Consider the following 26,433-nt stretch of genomic DNA (forward strand, 5'->3'; position numbering starts at 1 on the left):
ATTTTTTTTTTTTTTTTTCTGATGTTAGCAGAATGTTGCTTAACGCCACTGTACATATAGGAAGTTTTGCATTTTATGATTGTGGTATGGTAAATAAGTACTTGACTTTAAAAGTTAAATCGAACATTTTGTCAAATCTTTTTTTCTCAAACTGTTGTTCTAATCGTTTGTTTTTCTGTGGAATGCAAAAAGCGAAGTTTAGAAGAATGTTAATGCTGCTCTTCGATATAATAGACACTGATGCAAACTGCAGCTGTCAAGCTCCAAAATGGACAAATAAGTATCATACTCTATATAAGTTTTCTGAAGCCATATGATAAAATTTGTTTAATGGAAAAACTCTCCTATCTCATCTGCATTTTGACCAGTGTTATTTAAAACTATTGTTTGAAACTGCAAAGGGTCTAATTTTATTTGTGTATGTCATTATAACAACAAAACAATGTGCTTGCAGTGATTTTTAAAATGTTCGTTTTTCTCAAAAACACAAAGATTTACATTCATGCTGCTCACATATTTTGTACATTCATGCTGCTCACATATTTACACATTAATATGTTTTTAAGAAACTGAAAAAAATAAAAAATAAAAAAGAATTCCAGGGCACATCAAAACTTTTCCTGGGCCCCAGAACACCCTCAGATCCTAGAGGGTTAATTGAAGATGACCAAATAAAATATGTGACCCTGGACCACAAAACCAGAAATTGAAATTTTCTAAAAGCAGAGTAAAAAATATTTCCATTGATGTATGGTTTGTTAGGATGAAAATCTGGAATCTAAGGGTGCAAAATAATCTAAATAATGATGATTTTTAACTCATATGATGTATTGTTGGCTATTGCTACAAATAAACCTATGCTACTTATGGCTGGTTTTTTGTAAAAAAAAAAAAAAAAAAAAAACTGTACTAAAAAATAAATAAACATAAATTAAATCTAACTAAATATAAATACTGAAAAAAAAGGATTAAAATGACGAAAGTACATAACAAAATCACTAAAACTTACAGCTTTAAACTTTTAAATGAACAATTCTATTGATTATATAATAGTATATAAATAATACTAAGATAACACTGTTTTCCACATGCATTAGTCACTGATCATATTTGTCAAACCTAAACATTTTTGATTAATAACTTATGGTTTGTTCCTCACAGAAAGCTACTGTACATTCAAAAGACTTGATATATCACACAAACCTTATGGACTATACTTTTAAATAGACTGCAACCCTATTCACTTAAATGCGGAGTCCCACAAAGCTCAATTCTTGCACCGCTCTTGTTTAGCCTGTATATGCTGTATAAGTCAAATAATGAGAGAGAACCAAATTGCCTTTCAAAGCTATGCTGATGATACCCAGATTTACCTAGCCTTATTACCAAGTGACTACAGCCCAACTGATTCCCTCTGCCAAGGCATTGATGAAATTTACAGTTGGATGTGCCAAAACGTTCTTCCTTTAAACAAGGAAAAGACTGAAGTCATTGCATTTGGAAACAAAGATGAAGTTTTCAAGGTGAATGCATACTTTGACTCTAGGGGTCAAACAACTAAAAATCAAGTCAAGAATCTTGGTGTGATTCTGGAGACAGACCTTAGTTTCAGTAGTCATGTCAAAGCAGTAACTAAATCAGCATATTATCATCTAAAAAAAAAACATTGCAAGAATTAGATGTTTTGTTTCCAGTCAAGACTTGGAGAAACTTGTTCAAGCCTTTATCACCAGCAGGGTTCCTATTGTAATGGGCTCCTCACCGACCTTCACAAAAAGACCATTAGACAGCTGCAGCTCATCCAGAACGCTGCTGCCAGGATTCTGACTAGAACCAGAAAATCTGAGCATATCACACCAGTCCTCAGGTCCTTACACTGGCTTCCAGTGACATTTAGGGTTGATTTTAATGTACTTTTACTCGTGTATATAAATCACTCAATTGCCTAGGACCTAAATACAAAGCAGATATGTTCACTAAATATAAACCAAACAGACCACTCAAATCATTAGGTTTGAGTCGGTTAAAAATACCAAGGGTTCACACAAAACAAGGGGAGTCAGCTTCCAGAAGAGATCAGAAGTGCTAAAACAATAGTCACATTTAATTGCAGACTCAAAACTCAGCTCTGTTTAGCTGTAAATTTATTGAATGAGCACTGTGCAATGTCCGAACTGATTGCATGTGGGTGAATAAATTAAGGCTAAATAATTATTACTGCATGGAAAACTATCCCTTTAACACAAGCTCATACTGTTTGAGAAGAGGTAAAAAAAAAAAAAGAGGAGGTGGATATTCACAGATTGATCTTTTATGACACTGTGTGTGTGTGTGTGTGTGTGTGTGTGTGTGTGTGAGAGTGGTTGAGCTGTTCAAGGAATGGGACATTCTGAACTTTCCCTAATGAGCCTCGCTTTAGACGGATCACAGAGTGCCTCTGTCTCTCGGGTCCTGAACTCTCTGCTGTAAATGAGATTGAGAGAGTGGAAGAGAAGACACTTTATGCAGTGTAGTACACAGCAGTGCCCTCGTCTCGAGCCAAGAAGAGGAAATGGGAGACAGGACAGAATACTGCCTTGTTTTCAGGTTTCCTAGAGAATGTCATCCTTAAAATGAAACATGGTGACTGATAGCACAGCAGTAGCATTGTGGTTCAGAGACTGAGAAGCGTCAGTGTAAAGAGAGGCAGGGGAGAAGAGAGAAAGAGGGCAATGGGAGAGAGAAATAGCATCTGTGAAGGGAGCCAGATTAAATCAGCTCATAAACGCTCAGCACAACAGATGCCAGGGCTGCTGGACTAGACAGTGAGAGATGTGTGTTATTGCTGTTCACAAACATAATTACACAAGCCCACTGTGGCTTAATAAGGTCAAAGTTCATTTTATACCAAATTTTGCACCTAATAGGTTTTTATAAAGAAGTATCTCATGCTCAACAAGGCTGCATTTATTTGAAAAGAAAACAGGGATATCATGAAATATTCATGTAATTTCAAATAACTATTTTAATATGTTTTAAAATGTTATTTATTTTGGCAAAGCTGAATTTTCAGTCCGCGGTGTCACGTGAACCTTCAGATCTTACTAAAATGCAAGTTTTTTGCTTGTGAAACAGTTCTTATCATCACCAGTGTTGAAAACAGTTGTGCTGCTTAATATTTCAAATGTTTAGAACGGAAAGTTCAAAAGAATAGCATTTATTTAAAATAGAAATCTTTTGTAACATTTTAATGTCTTTACTCGTACTTTTAAACCATTTAACGCAACCTTGCTGAATAATAGAATTTAATTTCTTAAAAAAAAAATTTTTAAAAATCGTACTAACCCCAAACTTTTGGGTGTACTAAATGTCTGTGTATAATGTCACTAATATTACTGTCTCATATGTCACTACTGCTGCTTGATTCTATTCATAGAAAATAACTAAGAATAATCAAGGAAACCCCTTTTAATGATCCAAAATGTTTCATGAATTAGCTTAATCTCACAATTTTATCGACTGAGACCAGCCTATTATTCATATTATTCCCAAATCCCACATCTCGGCCTATTCTTTATGTAACTTTCTGGATGTCGTATGTTTGCAGCTGTAATACACCTTCTATTCACTAGATGGCGCCATCACTCTTTTTTTGGCCAGTGGACTATTTGAAGATGTGCGATTCAAAATTAAAATATCGATGTGATAAAGAATGTTTACTTTGCCGGTGCATTGATAATATTATATATAAATATGATATGTACTAAATATATCAATACATGGATTGTATTTGGGACACATTACATAATATTACAGTCAGTATGTGAACTGTATAATGTCACTTTCCGCCCTGTTTTCTTATTCTAAGCACATATTTATTTTTACACGGACCTGGCATGGATTATTTTAGCATTCAGCTGGCATAAATGACTTTTTTTTTTTTCCTGAGTCTGCTCTGTGTCTTGTGAGTAGGGCTAGTTTCATTTTGAAATTAAGAAACAATATAATTAAGACTGTATTTTGATTCTGAACAGTTCTGACAGGGTTTTTGCCTCCTGAAGGAGAAGCAGAGTGATTCAGTGTGAGCAAGCAGAGACATTGACGTAAAGCAAACAGCCTCTTTAAACAAAGGCAGCTGATGTCAGTCGTCAAAGCTTTGGTGTTTTTTGTTTCTTGTATGTCTCCAACAGTGTCATTCCATGCATGTAAGAGCCTGTATATGAGTGTGTATATAGCACATCAGTGAGTGGTAGGCTTGCGTGTGTGTGTCCGGCCTCAGGGTTACCACAGGCATTCATCTGATAATATTCATAACAGGGCTCAACATGTCTGCATTCCCAAGCAGCTCAGTTATTGCTCTCATCACTGTTGAAAAAAGAAAATCTTTCATGAAAATGGACTTGTGAATGGTTTACCATTTTCATCTAATTTATGTGTTCATATGTATGTACAGTATGTATGTTTCTTATGCTCATCAAGGATGTATATATTTACAAAATATTCTGAAATATTATTGCAATTTAAAATAACAGGTTCTATTGTAATACACTTTAAATTATAATTTATTTCTGTAAAGTAAAGCTGAATTACTCCAGTCTCCAGTGTCACACATAATCCTACAGAAATCATTCTAATATGCTGATTCATAATCATTTTATAATAAAAGACATTTTTCCGGACGTGATACTTTTTTCAAGATTCTTTGATAAATAAAAAGCTAAAAAGAACAGTGTTTATTCAGCAAGGCTGTGTTAAATGGATAAAAAGTGATGGCAAAGACTTATGTTGTTAGAAAAGATTTTTATTTTGAATAAATGCTGTTCTTTTCAACTTTTTATTCATCAAAAATGTTCCAAAATAATAAGAAACAGCACAACAGTTTCGACACCAATAATAAATCAGCATATTAGAATGATTTCTGATCATGTGACACTGAAGACTGGAGGAATGGCTGATTAAAATTCAGCACTCTTGTCACAGAAATAAATTATATTTTAAAGTATATTAAAATAGGGAAACAATATTAGAAATTGCAATAATATTTAACATTTCTGCATTTTTGTATAAATAAATACAGCCTTGATGAGCATAATAGACTTACTGAAAAAAAATCTTACTGAACCCAAACTTTTGAACGGCAGTCTATGTAATGCATATCTATTGATCTATATAATTATTTTTTATCATTTATTATATTTACTTAATAATTTGACTTTTCTCACATTCATACACTACATTCATTATTTCATATTAATAGATTTTTAATGACTTTATCACTTATATATAGATTGAACATCATGAGCTTAAGCTCCGAACGAAATGCGTCCAAACCATTCTGGAATAGTTTTAAACCAAATGGATCATTTGGCCGCCCATGGTCGCGCGGTCACAAGTCTGTGGCTTTTTTAAAGCATGCTCATATTACAATAAAGCGGTTTTGATTAGTTTTTTCTTAATCCAAAAAATGTCTGGTTTGAGCCGGGGTGGTTTCCTGTTGGACTTTGAATAAGGTCAGTCTCCATCAGTTTATGTGAATGGTTTTGGATACAAGACAGAAACACATAAAGTGCTTAAATTGTCTTTTTCTGAATTGTACGGTCTGTATTTTTAGCGCAGCTCTGATTGTTACCATTGCATTTAATGTATTTAAATAGCACTTGCTCTTACTTGTCACATGCTGTGCCAAGTTGTGTTTCTCGCCAGCCGCTGGTTTATGTTTGCCGTGCTCGGGCCGTGTTAGTAGGCGGTCAGAAGTCATTTAGCTCGTAATAATAGTTTAGCTCGTTTTTTTTTCTTTTTACAAATGTTACCCGGTTGGCGTGACTGCTGGCGGTAGTTACCATAGAGACAGCTTGTGTGAAGTACGAATGATTCAAAACTGACGTGTGTGTGTGTGTGAGTAAGTGTGTAAGGGCATGTATCCTTTACGTGTGCGTGGTCCAACACTTACGATTCACAGACTCTTTGTGTGTGTGTCATAATGCGCTTCCTTGTCCTTTGTGTTGCAGTCCTGTTTTCATTACTTCCTGTCACCTCCAAACACACAGATTGCAAATTGTCTTTTCTTACACTAGCAGATGGCTACTGCCTTCGTTAACACAGCAGGCCCATCAAACACACACACACACGGTCTCCCCATTTTTTTTTTCTGTCTATCTGTTCTTTCCTTTTGGCACCTGTATTACACTCCCTCACACCTCAACAGTGATGAAAAACATTTGCTTTAATACCAAAAGACACACTGAGGGCTGTTCTGTACTGTATATGTAAGTGTGTGTGTGTGTGTGTGTGTGTGTGTGGACGAGTGTGGGTGGGTAGGCCTGTGGGTTCATGTTTTGAATTGACGCATACTGACACACGTTCTTGTGGTGGGGGTGTGTACAAATCCTGCTGATGGGTATCAAGATGATCCAGCGGCCCGTGAGAGGCCTGCTTCTTAAGGACGGCTAACAAGCACACTCATAAAAATAGATTAAGCATGACGTTCATGGAGGAGGCTTGGGTTTCAAACAGTAAAATGTATTTATTACACGGCTCAGTGGAACACTGGATTCTGATTGGTGTTTTTGCGGTCAGATATTTTTGTGTAATGATCACCGAGCCGTATAATTGGCCATTGGCCGTTTTTTTTTTTACCATGTAATAAGTGTGTCTGTTTTGCGTTAAAACTGTTTTTGATTTATTAACTGGTTTATTTTGTGATAATGACTGTGTGACTTTATGCTTTACACTACTGTTCAAAAATTTGAGGTTAGTAAGATTTTGAAAGGGTTCTCTTATGCTCACCAAAGTTGTATTTACTTGATCAAAAATATAGTAAAGATTTGTGACTTTCTAAAATATCATTACAGTATAAAATAACAGCATTAGCATCATTACTCCAGTCCTTAAGGTCACATGATCCTTCAGAAATCTTTCTAAAATGCTGATTGTGTACTTATAAATATTAATGTTTCTTATTATAATCAGCGTTGAAAACAAATGTGCCGCTTAATATTGTTGTGGAAACCAGTATTTTTCAGGATTTCTTTCAAAATAAAAATATTACTGATCCAAAACTTTCGAATGGTAGTATATATCTGCCACATAGGTACATCATTTGTGCATAAACTCTCTCAGCCGGTAATGAAACAAAATATTAATATTATTAGTATTATAAATACCTTCAGTCTTGGGTAAAAATTCAGCGTGCTCCGAGCTGATGAACTATATCAATGTTTTTTTAATTTTGGCCAATAACAAGTAAATATCCAATATAAACAAAACATAAATCAATAAAACACATGACTATAAGCTGGAGTAAATGTAGCCATCACAACATTAAAATATACAGTATAGAAACATGAATAGTAATTTAAAATTGGCTCAAGATTACATTTAACAGACTTTATAATTATTAATGCTTGTAAGATTAACTTAAGCATTAGATGTATTCTCAGCAAAGATATCTTGATAAATGAGTTCGAGCACTGTCTAAATGGTGCAAAATAAATGTTAAATACTGGTTGATTGAAACCAATAGATAATGACACAAAACTCTTAATATTGGCCGATAACCAATAGGTCCAGAAACATTGTGAATGCACATTTTGATGCAAATATTTTTTGTGCTGGTGAGTCAAGTCAGGAGCGCTGCTGCAGAATCTATTTCTGTCAGGCGTCTTTTTATAAACTACAGTATATGTGCATGTATATCCCTCACACATTTTGAATGTCGAGAGCCAGAACTGTTACGTTGGTGTACAGTATGTCTACCAGTCTTAAGGTGTAAAGACAGACCATAAGCCAAATTGTTTAAGGCTATTTCCCGCTGCCCCAACAAACAACAACTTCAGCACTGGATCAGCTTGTTAATCCCGTTTATGTTAGTTGGTTGGATGACAGTCATGTTTCCCAACAGTCAACTCTATAAATGTTGTCAGCTGGGCTTAAGAGGTTTTAAACGAGGTCCAAATGAGACCAGGATGAATGAATTGCAATCTTACTGCAGTGTGCGGCAGCTGAGCTCTGGAACTCACATTAAACAATGAAGAGAGAGAGAGAGAGAGAGAGAGAGAGAGAGGAAAGAGATATGAGAGAGTGAGGCGGAGAAAGCCGAGCGTGAGTTAAGGACGTTCAGTCTCCCGTCTCACACACTAGCGCTGCTTCATGAGCCGAGGAAACGGTCACCTGCGCTGCACTCCCGCTACGGCACGCGAACGCAGCGGCTCCTCGCTGGATGGGAGCAGGGTATCCATAGTAACCAGGCGGAGAGCGCAAGCGAGGAGCGAGAGGAGGAGGGTGACGTGTTCAGACACAGAGCTTTGCTGCTGGAGTACAAACCTCTGCTGTTTTATAGCGTGAGGAGAGTGGAGAGTGAAAAACACCTTCATTCTCGTAGAAGTATGCATGTAGGTTTGAGCTTTTATGCTGTATAGGAGAGTTAGCAGGTCAGGACCCTCGCAAGGGCTCTTGGATGTTTGGGGACGGAGGACTTGACTGAGCAGATGAGCGGCCAAACTCGGGGTAAGTCACTGGCACTAGAGGAAGAGTGAAGCAGAGGGTGCATTAGAAGGGATTGTGCTGTTGTTTTTTAGTTGAATGCACTGTTAAAGCTTTTGTTCTCACTTGCTGCATTGCCAGCCGCTGTTTCCTGCATTCCTGCTAAACATTTGCTGTTGCTTCTATGTGTCTTGTCAGTGAGTGATCCGTCGTCCCTCAACTACTTTGCACCATGCTGTAGTTTCTTTATTACTTTGGTGATTTTACGCATCATGCTCGGTTATACGCTGTTCGATTGGTGTGATGTGTGTATGTACTCGTGCAGTGGTGTATGCATTAGTGTGAGTTTGCGTATGTGGTTGGTTGACATTTCAAATAGTTTGGGACGGAGCAATGCTTTTCACACCGCAGGACATGTGGGCTTCCTAGGAGAATTGTTTTTGGAATTATGAGCACATATTAATTGAGCTACATGGAATATTTTCATTGTAATATATATATTTGTCACACTAAAGGAACATAAAAAAAATAGTCAAGGGAAAAAATGGATTTGCATTATATTGGAACCATACAGTGTCAGTTATCGGCTGTTGTTAGAAATCTTTTTTTTTTTTCACCTTTCACTTTTTTTTCCATCAACCTGATTTTACATTTATATTATGTTTCCTGTCACCTAATATTCTTTTAAAGTTTATCTTTAAGAAGACTAGGAATTGATGTAATCTTTGCAAAACTCAACAATAATATACACTTTTCATACATTTTGTGCTTTTTAGTTTTTCTTATTAATCATTGTTTAAATACATATTTTTGGTTTATTGTGATTTATTTATAAATGTATTTTATATTGATTTATACTATTTTATAAATTATTTATTTATATAATTTTAATGTTTATTTATTTCATAATGTTATTGTTTTATATTTTATATTTTTATAAAAAAAACAGTATTGTGGTTTATTGATAAATGTATTTTATATTTATATTATTTTATAAATTATAGATGTATACTTTTAATGTTTATTATATATATATATGTGTGTGTGTGTGTGTGTGTGTGTGTATATATATGTATGTATATATATATATATATATATATTTTATATATTTTTTTTCTTAATAAAAGAAATCTAATTATAGTTCAGGTATTTTATAATACACACACACTCATAGCACATGAAAAATTATGAACAACATTAATGGTTACTTTATAGAACTTATGTACACTTTCTGTGATACATTCACTATATCATTTTTACCCTTTAATACATTTCTCGTAGTTGTGCTCACGTGTGTGCTTGCCTTTAGGACGTTCTAAAACCGAAGTGTTAACGTAATCTGTAGATGGCACAGCAGTGAGGATGACTATGCCTTGGGATGAAGAGGCAGGCAGACGTCTCCATTAGGCTGCATTAGCTCATTTCTGCAGTCAGCAATGAAAGAGTCACGAAGGATCAGAAGGGTACAGCAGTGAGGTGGTGTTGCATAATGAAAGTGGGACCCACTGTGCTATGGATCAGCACTGGTGTAGACGGAATCTCACAGCTACGCCATCCACATGTGGATGGGGCTTGAGGTGTAAGCTTTCTCATAACACAAATAAAGCTGCCAATAAGCTGTGAAGTCTCAGAGGGTGCGGCAAAATGTTCTCACAGAGCTTTTCTTCCTTTTTAACTTTGCTGGAGGCTAGATATTTGGGATTTTTTGGGGAAGGTTTTTACCGGGGTGGGGCTTTTTATGTAGTTCACTTCAGTTCCAGATGGTTTTCCCGTCAGTGGAATAAAGAAAGAAGCTGTTTGCTCTAGTTTCACACACCTTGCAACAAATGGCAATAATGAGTCTGGGTGTACAGCACTGCGGTGTGGCCTGAAAATGCATACTTGTGGATTCAGATAAATTCTAGAATAGTTTGGTTAATTTTACACCTAACTACAACTGATAGGTGAATATAAGTTATATTTATTAAATTATATATAATTATATATTTTTTTATATGCACCAAAAAGTCTTGTGAAATCTCTTTGGTGCAGAAATTTACTTTATGTAACTATGTGAAATATCAAAAATGTTCTGACTGGCTGTGGTGTCTTCACAGTTTCACTTACAGCTCTCTACAGTGTCAAGTACAGAGCTTATATTCTATTTATGCCTGTTTTTGTATGTGTACTCACAGCAGACTATATTGCATTTATCTTTTGATCAATTATTCAGCTGTGGCTGCATAGTCCAGCCAGAGAGCACGTTTTTTTTTTTTTTTGCTTTCTTACAGCATTGCACTAATATTTATTAAATTGGAAGCATCAAATCTGCAGTTTATAAGGAGGAACGCACAGTCCTTCTTCAAATCAATAGACCAAACTCCAAACTACTCCCTAAAAACAGCTACTTTGGAAAATCCAAGTTGTCCTTGGAGTTTTGGTTGGAGTGTTTAGCGTTGATGCTTCTGTGCAGCTGATTAAATCTTGATTTCATTTATTCATTTTTAATTGTGTAGATGAACAAAGAGAATTTTAAGTCAACTTGAAATCCCTTTTCAGTCAGACACGTCCCATGTTGCGCAACTAAAATAGATTTCAAATTCTGCTTCATATTGGTTTTGAAGGCGGAGGTTTTATGCTGTTTTACACATGGAGCCCTTGACTGCAGCGTCTGCACAGATCAGATCCTTCAACACTACAGTCATATCAGACCTGACATTAGTCAGTTGAGCGTAAATCTCCTCCTGTCGTCTTAGCTAGCTGGTGATTTTACACCACATTAACAAGGTACAGTAGTCATGTCTCATGTCTCACTGGTATTATTCTGTTCACTGTTACAGACATTGGCCTTTTCGAGCCACTCCAGCATAAGACTTTGAGCAGTTAAGACTTTTTTCACTTGCATAAAAGCAGGATCTATCGTTCCGTGTACGGTGCAGGCGTCATGCGAGGACACTTCCGGGCCCTCTGCTGTTTAATCCTGTGGTGTTTTGAAGCTTGGATCCAATCAGCGGCCTGGTGCTGTGCGGGATGTGACAGGGCTGCCGGTCTAATGCCGTTGATCTGCCTGCTGTGGGCCCTTATGTCACTGTCGACAGCGGCAAGCCCTGACTTAAACTAGATTCTTAACACCAGAAGCAAGCCTATTTCAGATGATCACTTTATGAGATTACTTTGGAATGGATTTGATGTACTACAGTATGTGTCACATGCATGCAATTCTGATTTGAAATATATTGGATTAAGGAATTGCATTCCTTATTCATTTATATGGAAAGTGGCATTTATATGGAGTTTGTTTAGTGGCCTATTTCATGATGGTTGTCCAAGAAATCAAATAGATCAAAACTAATGTACATATCAAATATTGAAATATATCAAACTTGCATACAGTACTGGTCAAAAGTTTTTTTTTTAATTTTATTATTTTTTTTTTTTAAGAAATTAGTAGTTTCATTCTGTAAGGATACCTTAAATTGATTGAAAGGAGCTATACAATCATGTATAATGTTTAAAAATATCTATATATATTTTATCTTGTGAACTTTCTATTCCTCAAAAAATTCTGAAATAAATCTATCATGTCTCCATAGAAATATTAAGCAGCAAAACTGTTTTCAACATTGAAAATAATAAGAAATCAGAAGAAAATCAGCATTTTTTAAATTAATTTTTTAAGGAAATTATTAATTTAATTTATTATTAATTTCTGATGCTAAAAATTAAACTTTGCATCATAGGAATAAATTACATTTTAAATGTAAAAATGCAGTTTTTCTGATTACGAACTACTATATACATATATATATAGTTTGTAATTTGTAATATCTATAATTTCTTTTAAAGCAAGATTGTATCTTATATAAGTGTATGTGATCAAGTCAGCCTGTTTGTTTCCTAACGGTTGAAGTCAACAAATATTTTCACTCAACCCACTGACTACTCAGTTTTGACAATATGTAATTTTGTGCAATTTTACTGTTTAGTCAAATCACATTGTTCTCACTAGATGTTCCATACTGCATGATTTTTTTTTCTGCATGTTCCACAGTTTCATTCTTGGTCTGGCATGTCTGTGGGTTTGTGTGCAAGAATGAGTAGGAGTGTGTGAGAATGCGTGTAGAAAGTGAGAGAGAAATGAGAGAAACTGTCATGACGTCTGTTTTTTTTTTTCTCCTCGTCTTTGTATTGGAGGCTGACTTTTTCTCTTGATTCCTTTTGATCCCCACATAGAGCAGCATTCCCTTATTATCATTGGTAAAGGCAGAAATGTGACATGTCCCCTCATTGGCTCATCGTGTCCTCACTCACAGTCAAACCTCACAGCATTGGTCCAGCGCGCTGCTGTATATCTTCCTTTACGTTGCCTCAGAGGCCTGCTGGATTTTTACACAAAGCACCAGCACTCGCTCCATAGTTGCTAGGTAACTGGCAGGCTCTGGTTCATTTCCAGTTGTCCTGGTTGGGAGGCGCTGGTTATAAATGGATCTGAGATGGATAACGGCGAGTTGCCGTGACAATGATGGCCTTGGGCTTGTTTGAATTGTACCCGCTATGGATGGACTGGATATGGCTCCTGAGTGGCTAGTTGTTGACTGGACACCAGGCAGCATCTTCCACTGGACCGATGTCTCTCAGTGAGCTGAAACCCGCCAATACTAGTAATGAAAAATGAACAAATTAGTGCTGTTCCAAGCAAATCCGTGTAGACCAATAAAGTAGCCCCAGAATGCAGGAGATCAGGAAGATTTGTGGACACATTGTACACGCACGTATACTAGACCTCATTACGTTCACTGTGTGGGTTGTGTTGGCTAGTAATCTTGGCAGTAAAAACCTGTTATGTCTGCACTGATTGGCTCTCTACATTCCGTCCGCTGTAGCAAGGGAGACATGCCACATGTTATTAAGCATTTTATGGAAAGCATTTTATGCCATATGAACAAAAAATATTGAGTTACAGAGAGATTGGAAGGGTGACGTCAAGCAGAAGAAACCCAAGTGCTCACGGCTGGTTTTCATGGGCTTAAAGGTCATTTGACCAATCGTGTAAGCTTTACAGCTCATTAGCCAATCAATGTGCTTCACATATTACCCTTCAGATAAAAAAATAGAAGAAATGGGGATGGTAGGTGCAAAATTTCTTTTTTCATAATTGACTAATCACTCTTTAAAGTAGTGATTCTAAAAATATTAAAACTAAAACCAAAATAGGGGAAAATAAACTAGTCGACATCACTTGTGGTTGGTATTGATTATGAATACACTGTTAGCATGATAAAACCCTCTTAGGGAAGTTGTGCTTCTATAAAGCAGTGATTAGAAAAATAATAAAGCTAAAACAAAAACAGTCAAAAATATACTAGTTAACATCACTGGTTTTGGTTGGTGAATCCACCACTAGCATGTTAGCTATTAGCATGCTAAACCCCCCTCAGAAAACTTGCGTCTCTCTAATTCGACCTGTTAAAAGTAGTGATGCTCAAAATATTTAAACTAATAGGGGAAAAGAAAATAGGAAAAACAAACTAACTGATATAACTTGATTTTTGGCATGTTAGCTGTTAACATGGTAAAACCTTAGAGAGGTTGCATCTGTCAATTTATCCTCTTTAAAGCATGGACACTAAAATATTAAAACTTAAACAAAAAATAGGGAAAATATACCAATGGTCAGATGGTGATTTTGGTTACTAGCAATATATTTGCTGGGATGTTGTGTTGCATTTTGGGATTGAGGTAAAAAGAGGGAAAACAGAACAAGTGAGTGAAAAGAGGGACTTAGTGTTTTCCTGGTCATCAAAATCCAATGCACGAATGCTACTGTAAGCACAAACAGTACTGTATTCACATCCTCCCCATCAGACAGGCATCTGCGCCTCAGCTCCCTCAATTAGGAGGAACTGCTCATCCATACCACAGCTCATTCTGAGCTCTATTACTTATGTCTGCTGGTGCCTCGAGCATGAGATCATAGAGAGTTATGTGGCTGAGAAGTATTGCTCTGGCCTGACCTGACCTTTAAAGAAGTGCTTGATCTTTATGAAGACATTTTACGTATTGAGTTTTAACCTTTCATTTCACAGTCTTTAGAAGGCATTCGCAGCCCATATTACTCAGATGATGTATTTCAGAGTGAATTGGGATGGTCAAAAGGCTAAAAATTTAAGGCGAGACTTGATTGGATTGTAGATTGTGAAAAGTGGACATTATAAATGAAAATAAAGCAAAAAAAAAAAAAGCCACAACCAACATTAAAATGCTTTAACCATTTGCTTTAACCAAAAATAACTAGCTCTCAGACCAGACTAGGAAAACTAATTCAGATCTGTAAACGAATTAGGCATTTTTAAAAATGTGTGTTTCGCTAGGTCGATATATATATAAAAAAAATAAAAAAATAATTGGTATTTAAAAATGTAAATTAACTTTAAAAGAGATATTTATCAGCTAACCGAAATCAAAGTATTAAAATGATTAAAGCTGAAATAAAAATAAACTAACCCATGCAGTTACCTTATATTACCAGTAGTACTTTCTTAGGTAAGTACACTGTAAGTACATTCAAGTACACATACTGTAAAATAAAGTGCAACCATAAAGTGTTACCATAAAGACTATAATAGTATATGAATAATACTAAAATAATACTGATGTGTCATTGACAACAAGACTAGGAACGTATGTTAAAGTTTAATATTTAATTTTGGCGCCACTTTCATAAACAGCTGAAGCTTGAAAAATAATCCATGTGTGAAACAGGTTTCCCAAACGCTCCCTCCATCTTCCATTGGTCAATAAAGGGAGTCCCTTCCCCAAACACAAGCCATTGGTAGAGTAAAAGTTGCAGTGCCGATCTTTCTGGGGAAGTGAGAAATGTTTTAGGAGAATGAATCGCTGAATGTGTACAGTAGTTGTCTCTGCATATTAAACTGGTTTAGAAAAAAATATGTGTGTGTGCATCAGTCCTTTAAAGTACATCCATGTCAACAGTTTGTGTGCGGCTGGTGTGGAGATTGCATTTCTGCTGCTGGTCCGCTGAGGTTAATCCCTCTTCAGACCTGCTTCTTGCTCACTTTCTCTAATCTAATGGGATTAACTGTCATTTTACATCCAACACTGCAGTAATTACACCCACAGAAAAGATATTTCACAAGACTCCATTACGCATGAAACGGCTGAATGTTTTTAACAGCACTTCAATTATTGTGTAAAAATGTCAGTGGTCTCTCTAGTTTGTGCTGTTCTCTTTTTACAGAGCACCCAAATCTTTCACACACTCCGTGATTTTCTTTGTCCACTGAATGGACAATGAGGATCTGCCCGATTAGGTGTCAAATAGGCCTAACTGGATGGCAGATAAACACTCTAATTTGACTGCATTCATTTGTGGCATATTAAGATTTTGGATTTGAAAGGTCAGCAGCATGCTGTCTGATAAACTGCAGTTGGAGTTTATTGTCCTCTCATGCAGTTGGGTGTTTCTGAGTCAGAGTTTACAAACTAACAGCTTTAATTCTTGGCCCTTTAGACTGTCTTTCACAGTAGAATTGCAGTTTTTATTCATAGGACCTGATTTACTAACAACTTTCGCTGGTGCAAACCATCTTTTGGCATTAAAAGAGTACTGCAAAAGAGAGAGAATCGGACTCACAATCAAAGGGTTGTGAGTTTGAGTCTCGGGCCGGCAGGAATTGTGGGTGAGGTGAGTGCATGTAAAGTTCTCTCTCCAACTTCAATACCACAACTTAGGTGCCCTTGAGCAAGGCACCGAACCCCCAACTGCTCCCCGGGTGCCGCAGCATAAATGGCTGCCCACTGCTCCGGGTGTGTGTTCACCGTGTGTGTGTGTTCACTGCTCTGTGTGTGCACTTCAGATGGGTTAAATGCAGAGCACAAATTCTGAGTATGGGTCACCATACTTGGCTGAATATCACGTCACTTTCACTTTCACTGTCAGGATTTACTAAGGACGCACAGTGAAGAATTAGCGCTGAAAAGACTTGTACACAGTTATTTCTGACCTTATTGAATATTCATTTGTAGGAATTCATTTGTACAAAATTTATGGAAGGAGAGTATTAATATGAATCACACTACTCAGTTTACTAACATTTGCACTCGTCAAATTATTGTTTTTGTTCCATTATTTATAGCCCTACAAAATCATATCTTAAACTCACCCACACCTGATGAGAATGGGCTCTGATTATTTGCGACTAAGCTAATTTGCGGTGCACTTTTGGTATATTGCATTGTTCGATAAATAAATGAAATGTTGCATCTGCGCTCTTGAATTTGCACAATGTCAGTAAATAATCCACAGAAATTTCCAAGCCCATCGGCGCTGTTTTGGAATTGTGCTCTCATGCTAATTTGCCCTGTTTAGTAAATGTGGCCCCCTAGTATTTAATTTGTAGGCAAATCGTAGACTGAAAGAACATATTGCAACTTTTATATTACAAAGTTTGAATTATTGTTTTAATTTTGGATTTAGTTATGTAAAGTGCTTTTATCATTATTTGAATTTTTTTCATAGTTTTTAGTAAAATGTTTTGTATATTTTTAGTTAAACTTTAACAGTTTAATCTTAGCTTTATTTCAATTTATTCAAAAATATTTTTTTAATAGTGTGCAAAGACAAATTTACATCACCTACCTCTTTGTAGTGTACCGTTTGCATTTTAATGTAGCATTAGCATCTAGCTAGTGCATTACCATTGTAATCACTAAGCCTCAAACATACACGTTTGCTCACGTTTTATGCAGGAGTGACATCTTTATTTTCATTGTTACTGACAAAGAACGGTTACTGGAAAAGTCGAAAGAGAACCATGGCAAAGTCTTTTTCAATGAGCTTTTAGTCAGTATTAGCTCATATAATTCCTAAAAATCTACCAGAAATACCAACCAGGCACCTTTGCTGTACTATTTTTAGTGCTCTATGAATCCTAATCTTACATGCAGTACAGTTAGAATGTGAGTTAGGATGCAGCTCTGGTGCTCTAACACTGCAGTCAGCATACTGTACCCAGATATGTTCACGAGCATTCACAGTGATTAAAACGCATGGCTGCTTCTCTTTATCACCCCTGCTGCATGTGTAATGAGAGGCTTATGCATATCATCTTAGCACCGCTCGTGTGATAGAGCCGTTTTCACTGTCGTCCGGTCTGTACAGTATTTCTACATGGCATGTTGCTTCTCCACTGCAGCCCGCTCTACACATTTGCATTTAAATTAAATTCAGTCTCCTCTGCTTTTTACCATCATGCAATACAGCAGTGCTGAACCTTACACACACAGCATCCTCTCTTTGTTCATTTCGTCCTGTTTTCTCTCCTTTTGTGTGTCCGTTTCCTGCTGCATTGGCATGCAAGCGGGAATATAAATAGCTCATATTAACTTGTGCATATCTATATTCAGATTTAAAGACCTATTGATACTTGCTGGTTGCAAGAACAGCATGAGCTTTAAGTTTGTAAGCCTCAATCTGATTGGCTGGCTTTACTTAGTCTTTTCAAAGTCTTTAGTATTTTAGTCTTTTGTATTTTAGATATAGATAGATTTTTAGATACATTTTACACACTGTAAATATATATAGATAGATAGATAGATAGATAGATAGATAGATAGATAGATAGATAGATAGATAGATAGATAGATAGGTAAAATGTCTTTTAGATTTTTACTGTATCGGCTCACCCTGAAGTGAGCAGGAATAGCCTTGGCCAGAATAATTTACAAAGTGGACCAGACTTAATGGCCATAGTCAAAAACGCTATGTCTGACTACTTCAGACAAGCATAGCTGTGTGTTTGTGTACTTCACTTCTAATGTGAAACCTCCAGGCACATTGAAATCACATTTCGTATGGTTTAAACTCCCAAACTGGCAAAATATCTCACACAGACTGTCTAATTTCAGCGAGCACACATCCTGCTGTAGTCCTGGAGGGTTTTCCACCCAGTTCCAGTTTCTGTTGCCCTAACCACCTGTAATCTGGCCAGCGTGGGCCTGAGGGAGAGCGGCTGCTGGCTGCTTTACACTGGCTTGTTTCTGGCATCTCCAGAGGGTTTAAACAGGGTTAATGAGCCTCTGCTGCACTCCATCCTAAATCTCCTTACACAAATCGATTTTAGACATGAGACCCTTTAAAGAGAAACACAGGGGATCATTAGCCCAAAGCAGTCAAATTTGGCTCCTGTAAGTAGTACTGCCCATGAAGATGGAAGCATTTTAGCCAGTATGAACAACTGTTTAGCCTGCAAACATTAGTTTTCTTTTATTGGATTAGCTCGTTTCTGTTTCTGATATTACTGTACATTAGATTGGCAAGGTATGGTTTTGGTACTGGGGGGTGAAGTGTAAGTGAAGGGGTTTAAAGTTGGTAACTGTGTGAAACTAACAGAAATTAAATATGAAATCTTTGAAGTCTTATATGAAATATGAAGTCTTGCTTAGGTCTGGAAAAGTTAAGTAAATTAATTTTTAAGAAAATGTCGAAAAACTACAATTTTTAATAATAATAATAATATATCATCTGCTCTAAAATATTTAATTGGCTTAATAAATCGCCAAGCCATGAATTATTCATAAACACAAATTAGTCTGAATTAATTCTGTCCATTCATTTACCAATATGTGGAAGGCGATTAGTGTCAAAGCGATTATTGAAAATCCTCATCCAGCAGTCATAAATTGGGAAGGTCATGGAAGAGTCCTGCTTCTTTATCTGCAGGTCATAATCTCAGCATCGGGATTGTCAGTTCCGGACACTATGTCGTAATTGAAAGCCATGATTTGTGCTGAAAGGAAATAGCCTCCCATTGATTTGATTTTCCAGGATAAAACAGTGGCGCTCATTCTAAATGAAGCTAGAGAAGATTGTTGCTATAGGGACAAGAATGATGCGGCCAATGAGAAGCTACCATGTGTGTTGTGATTAAAGCAGCTTTTTAACATGCATTTGATGCCTCTGTGCAACCTGGTTTACAGTAATGGTTCAAATGAGTGACAGAACAGGGTTTATGTATGCTCATTAATTGGGTGAGTTAATTTCTCAGTTCGAGGTTGCAGTATTTATACAGCAGGTATATGTGTGAGAGAGGCAGAGAAAGTGATAAAGAAAGCAAGAAATGGGGAAGAATGAATAAGGTGGAGTCTTGTAGACGTTATTGATCTTTTTTTGTTTGTGGTCTCTTTCCGAATGTGCTTTTTCATCAGATTGACTGGGGTTCTTTATTGACCATCTTTTACTGTTATTACACCCCTGATGCACCTCAGACAGTAAAACAAAAGCTCAATGGACAAAAAAAAACTGAAGTTGCATAGAACAGACGTATAAGACATAAAACGGCAGCATGATTTATTTGCACATGATGTCTGTGTGGTTTAAGCACCTGATTCACTAAAGGAATTATGGAAAGATGGCACATTTGCAGCGAGCAAATTAAAATGATTAAACTGAAATACGGCAGAGTACATGTTTAAAGGCAGCAAAGTTCATTGCAAACCAAGTGAGAGTTAGCATTTTCCAATATAATGATCCAAAGAACTCTGGAACAAGTTACATTTTTACAAAATCGTATTAAAACATGTATTGACGTATTTTCTTCTTCGCTTTTCTCGTCTCTTTCTCTCTGTCAGGTTCTTAAGATTAATTTGATCGGCCACAGAAAGAGAATACTCGCTTCACTTGGAGATCGACTGCACGAAGACCCTCCACAGAAACCACCACGGGCCATCTCCCTAAGGGTGAGTACAACTCCTCCTCTTTCTCCAACAAAATCTTCCCTCACACTATGTCTGTTATGTTTTTATTCACCTAGCAATGATAAATGCATAGTTCATCCGAAATGTCACCCATCATGCTATATTTTATGTTTGTTTGTATGCCTGTACATTTGGACAGAGAAATGCTTTTAAGAAAACTGAAAATGTCACTTTCTGTGCGATTCGGTTTTATCTGATGGCAGTCCTGAGCCCTGAGCCCTGACCCGCTCCAGGGATTTAACTTGATCTCCCAGGCTGGATCAGACAGCGGCTCTTAAACTGCAAGGCCTCCTTAGCCTCTCTTCCAGGAGCCCAATCAATAGAAAAGCCAGTCCAGAGCATCAAAAATCAGAGTTGCTTTGAGCCACAGCTTATATTCCTTCTTAATCAAAGGACGAGGACAGTCTGATGTAGAAACAGTGGGCCATATGACTGATTCAAACACAAAGCAAAAACAGAAACACAGCTAGACCTCCAATAAGAAAATCCCTCGAGAAAGCTATGTGTTAGCATTCCCATTCATCTCAGAGGCAGTTGCTCTACTAACCACCCAAAACCTTTTCTGCAGGAGCCCACCGGGAACCACACTCCACCTCAGCTGTCCCCGTCTCTGAATCAGGCCTACCCTAACGCCGGCTCCCTGGACGTCCAGCATCTCATCATGCAGGCCGACGCCAGACGCAGACGCAACGACAACTACTTCGAGGACGTGCCGCGCTCCAAACTAGAGAGACAGATGGCACAAGTCAGTATGGTGAGTTAGTGCACTTGCGTCAAGTGCACTACTCTCCTCTGTCCTCCTGTTTTGATGTGATCAGTTGTGCTTCATGCACCTTTTTATCCGGATAGCATTTCAACAAATCAGCATTGTGGCGTGTTAAAGCGTGTTCGCGTTGGCGATTGTGAATGTTTTGTAGCTGGATCTCTCGTTGTGAGCTTATCAGTGATGTGTGCGCCTGTGTGTTTTGCAGTGATTGTGAATAGAATGAGTTATTGCACCAAACGTAATGACAAAAGGTTACAAAAACCCTTACGTCCTCTTCCTCTTTTATACTGTATCAGTTTTTCCTGCCCTGTGGCTCCATATATCATCACAGAGGAAGAGAGAGAATAAGAGAGAAAGAGGGAGAAAAAGGCTTTAGACTGAATACAAAAAGCTGAACTGAGCTGCTAAGCAACTACACTGAAAAAACTTGAAGAAAGAGATTTCTCTCAGAAATTGCTAGTTAATTTCACAAAAAGAAGCAGCAAGTAACATCGAATTAAATATAACATTTTGAATTTTTGAAAGAGACAAACCTTTTATTTGTAACATTTACACAGCAACTATATATTAGTGCTGAGAAATGATTAATCACGATTAATCGCATCCAAAATAAAAGTTTACAGAATATATGTGTGTATGTTTATTCTGTATATATAAAGACACACACATACACCATATATTTTGTAATATATTTACTTGTATTTAGGTGTATATATTTATATTCATATAAATTCTATAATATATTAAATATATAAATACATATATGTACATGTATATACATATATACATAATAAATATACACGTTACACACACATATATTATGTGAACAAAATCTTTTATTTTGGATGCGATTAATCTTTTGACAGCACTACTATATATTAAATGTTCATTCTGCTGATTTTATTGACATTCATTGGATATTTTTTCAATTCAGTAGAATTAAAATTGAGTAAAATTGTGAAATTCTTACAAAATTTAATTAAAATAATAAATAATTATTTAAACACGTTTTCGGCCAAGCGCATCCAGATTTTCGATTTCAGCCCAGAATTTTTTATATACATTTTTTATATACATTTTATAAAAATGCTGTATGCATGCCAGGCCAGTAGAGGACAATGTCACTTTGTAAAGTATGGATTGAACGCGTAAAATGCGCGCATCCACGTTCCCATAGATTGAACACTTAAAATGTATCCCTGTGTAGTCACCATTTTCACAAATTCAACTTTTTTTGTAATTGTATACAGAAATGTACATTTTGATACTCGTTTTCTGAAGTTTGCATTTTCAGGCCCCTAAAACAGAACTGTCGTGTAAATTAATGCCCATAAAGCATTAAAAGTTTTCCATTTTAGTTCAAAATGGTCTTGTGTATATGTACCCTATGATTATCGTAGATGTGGTGTGATTAAGTATTAAAAAATAAATAATATCAGTTTTTGTGATTGTAACTTAAACACTGGACTTTGATTTAATAACTTTGTTTTTCCATTACCCTCCCTTTCAGCAAGGGGAATGGTGCGAGCCAATCACGTTACGGCCTCCGAACGAGGCGACGTCATCTACACCGGTGCAGTACTGGCAGCACCATCCAGAGAAGCTTATATTCCAGTCATGTGACTATGAAGCATATGTAAGTGTGGGTGTTTAAAGCGATAAATAAAGAATGTTTCTCTGATTCAAACACTCTAAATGTAAGCGTTCGAAGAATATAGATGTGGATTTGGCCTTGGCGAGCTCCTGTAAGCCATCAGATAGCAAAAGAGAAAACGTGAAAGCTATCTGCGAATCCTTCAGTTGTTCAGTGGTGAATAATGGTGTTTTAACCTTCAATCAATACAGCTTTTTTCAGCTCTCTCTGGGCCCGAGCATCTCTAGTATTAGCTTACATAAACCCACTCTGTTTCCTAGCAACAGCCGTGTAAATTTGATTGGCTTATTCTCCTGTGCCAAAAAACACTGATGGAGTTTATGAACAGAATCCATGCGTGTAAGTGTGATTGACCCACAGAGGTCAAAGGTCAAGAGTTTATTCCCAGTGTGGGGCTGTGAAGGAACAGACAGATCTGTGGATCAATGCTTATTCCACGAAGTAAAATATATTGCTAAATCAATTGATATTATACTTAAACAATGATGTTCCTGACTCTCATGGCGCTTTCAGTCAGTAATGAGACGCTTCCCTGACAAACATGAACACCTCAATTATTATTCTTTTATTTAAAACTGATATTGTTTTATCAAATTATAAAACATATGAAATCTAAGCAAATATAATTTACATAAAAATTAAATGAAACATTGAAATGAAATGGAATTAAATAATTATAAATATTTATGTATAAATATTTGTAAAAATTAAATGTAATACATAATGAAGAATTACAGATATAGAGATGTTGTGTGCTTAAATTAAGCTACAAATACAAAAGTAATTGAGGATACCTGTAGGTGTGATAAATGTTCTAGAGTGGATTTTGTTTCATGTGAAACACAGTCCGCTGGCTCTCAAGGATGTCCTTGTCCGATACCCAGCAGTGCATCAGATCACAGCACTAACTAAGCTCTTTCCAACCAATCTCTTCCTACACACTTCATTGTACAACTGCTTTTCCATTCAGTTATTGATTTAGCTGACAGTTGTACTCTCAGTAATGGACAGTCTGTGCATACCTACTGTACCATTGGGAAAGAAACACCTGGAAATCAGGATTTTGTTGCTCTTTTAAAATAAAAGGAACATAGTGTTGCTTGATGTAAATCTCTGTATTTTGTGGAAACAAAAAAAATAATTAAGAATAATTTGAATACTGAGGTCGATTTGTCAGGACCATGCATACTTCAACATTTGACCACCCTCACATTGACAGCTGTTACTAGTTTTACATGCAAATAGTTTAAACAATAAAAAAGAACATTTACATGTAAAAGTTTGTGTAAAACTAAATCGTTAAAATATATCATTCATAAACTAGCTGTAGTGAAAACTAATTTAAAAATATAAATGTATAGTTTTTTTTTTACACAAATATAATTTAAAATGGTAGTAATAAAAAATAATAGTATAAAAATATCTAGTTTATAAATTAATATAAATACTTATTTTTATATTAAAATAATTAAAGTGATAATAATAATAATGTATATATAATAGTGTCAAATTTCCAATATTAATAATACTATTAAAATAACACACACACACATATAAACTGTGTGTGTGTGTGTATATATATATATATATATATGTATATATATATGTATATGTAATTTTTATCTACTTTTTTAAAATAAAAGTAAATGTGTTTGTCAGTTTCTGATTGTGTGTGTTTGTTCTGCAGTATCTGGGCTCTATATTGGTGAAGGAGCTGCGCGGTACAGAGTCCACGCATGATGCCTGCGCAAAAATGAGGGTAAGAGTTGTGTCGCCATGGCAACCACTAAACGATCTGTCTAGTCATGTTCCCGCTGCCCTCAGGTCACTATGACACACAGTCATTGACAAAACAGGAAATTTCTCTGTTCTTAAAGGACTGTGAGAACGTGGTGTACTAGGGATTAACACGCACGCAAGGGTATGTGAAGGGAAATAATATTAAGGCCAATTACGACTTTTCCTATAATCCCATAAATAACCTACTTCCCTCAGCATATGAATGCAGTGACCTCGCTTTACCTCAGAATACACCTTCTCTTACCTCAGTGCCCTCCGGCTGTCCCATTCTCGTGAGATTGATCAACACGGCGGGTCAGTTCGGCCGCCCTGCTTTTGTATGCATGTAAAACACCATCTGTTCTCCTTCTCTCTCCTTTCTGATGAGACCCAGAGATTTCAAGACCTCCCGCCCTTGCTTATCCTCAAACACATTAATACATTCAGAGGGTGTAAATTTAGGTCCTCCGTCTCTCGCTCTTTGTTTTATGCAGAATAATTTGACAGGTACAGAACAGTAGAGACCTGCTGATGCACAGGAAACTGCTGAAAGAGAGAGAGAGCAAGGGGAGAAATGAGGTCCAGATGAATATGTATTCCCCTCTGACAACTGATATGACAGCATAGGAAGATATGAAAATGAATTCTGATTCTGAGGTTCATCATCGTCATCCTCAGCCGCATGTGATTTATGCCCCTGCAGCCTGAAGTGGTCTTCCAACCTGGTTTGCTGGTTTTGACAGATCGCTCTCATTGGCTGGCCAATAAAAACAGCAGACTGGGAGACCAGTTAAAACCACCTTGTATAAGCATCTTTATATGTGGTATATGACATCAGTAACTTTTAAACCCAATAAGGCCAGGTTTGTTCATGAGATGACACACTATCTGGGTTATTGCAGGGGACTGAATGACATTACGTGTAAATAATTTAGTGTGTGTTTGAGTTTGTATTAAGCAGATCTCAGTCAGTGTGTGATGGGGTCTCATGAATGTTAATGTCGGAGACTGTAAGACTGTCTGCTGATCTCTCCTCCTCTCATCCTCTCTGTAAGAAGTCTACAGAACAGATGAAGAAGATTCCCACCATAGTACTGTCTGTCTCCTATAAGGGCGTCAAGTTTATTGATGCCACTAACAAGGTACTCATCAATTTGAACTCTTAATTTATACTTAGATTGTTATAATAACTTTAATTTCCCTTAATAAGATTGAAATTGTCTCAGTCAAAAAAAAAAAAAAAAAATGCAGCTGAATTAATCACAATAAAAATTGCATGCCAGTAAAGGACATTAGATAATTCAATGCTGAGGAAGCATTGAATCGATATTACGAGATGTGCTATTATAAGTCTCTTTATGATGTTTAATTGCAATTTTATTCAGTTGGCTAGTTTATACATACACACAAATCACATTATATTGACAGTATGTTAGAAATGTAGAAAAGAAAAAATATTATTGATTTTTGGTCGTATTTTTCTCTCTGATATAGAACATTATAGCCGAGCATGAGATCAGGAATATCTCGTGTGCCGCGCAGGACCCTGAAGATCTGTCCACGTTTGCGTACATCACCAAGGACCTGAAATCCAGCCATCATTACTGCCATGTGTTTACAGCTTTTGATGTGGTTAGTAACACGTCAGAAATAAATGCACTTATGAACTTCCTGATGAAGTATAAATGAAAAGGAGACATTAAATCAAAGTTGCAAAAAAATTCAGAGGAATATTACATTTTATAAATAAAAATAAAATCATTATTCAAATATTAATGAAAATATTTGTGGTTATGACTTTAAAGAAAAGTATAAAGGTTATAAAGGAGTTAAGATTAGTATCACTTTAATCAATATTATCAAATGAACATGACAAAAGGTCAAAAGTGGTGAAACTATGAAAGTCACTTTTGTTTTTGTTTTTTGTAATCATGATTAGTTAAATGTATAGTGATTATTCATATATAATATATTATAGATAATAAAAATTGTTTGTGAAATCACTTGGTCATTTTATAGC

General features: G+C 36.2%; 1 protein-coding gene across 6 annotated transcripts in view; it reads left to right on the top strand.

Annotated features, from left to right (window-relative positions):
- LOC127956450 (ankyrin repeat and sterile alpha motif domain-containing protein 1B) overlaps positions 1-26,433 on the top strand; it is a 163,282-nt gene that overhangs the window by 127,238 nt on the left and 9,611 nt on the right. For 4 of the 6 annotated variants that reach the window (XM_052554344.1, XM_052554347.1, XM_052554349.1 and 1 more), the window contains 6 exons: positions 20,089-20,196; positions 20,783-20,968; positions 22,491-22,616; positions 24,322-24,393; positions 25,469-25,555; positions 25,908-26,045. In XM_052554344.1, coding sequence (XP_052410304.1) covers positions 20,089-20,196; positions 20,783-20,968; positions 22,491-22,616; positions 24,322-24,393; positions 25,469-25,555; positions 25,908-26,045 — 717 coding nt within the window. The remainder of the gene's footprint in view (positions 1-20,088; positions 20,197-20,782; positions 20,969-22,490; positions 22,617-24,321; positions 24,394-25,468; positions 25,556-25,907; positions 26,046-26,433) is intronic. The other 2 variants (XM_052554346.1, XM_052554345.1) reach the window with 2 other exon arrangements.

The sequence above is a fragment of the Carassius gibelio genome, chromosome B4, assembly GCF_023724105.1.
Source record: "Carassius gibelio isolate Cgi1373 ecotype wild population from Czech Republic chromosome B4, carGib1.2-hapl.c, whole genome shotgun sequence".
NCBI classification, from domain to species: domain Eukaryota; kingdom Metazoa; phylum Chordata; class Actinopteri; order Cypriniformes; family Cyprinidae; genus Carassius; species Carassius gibelio.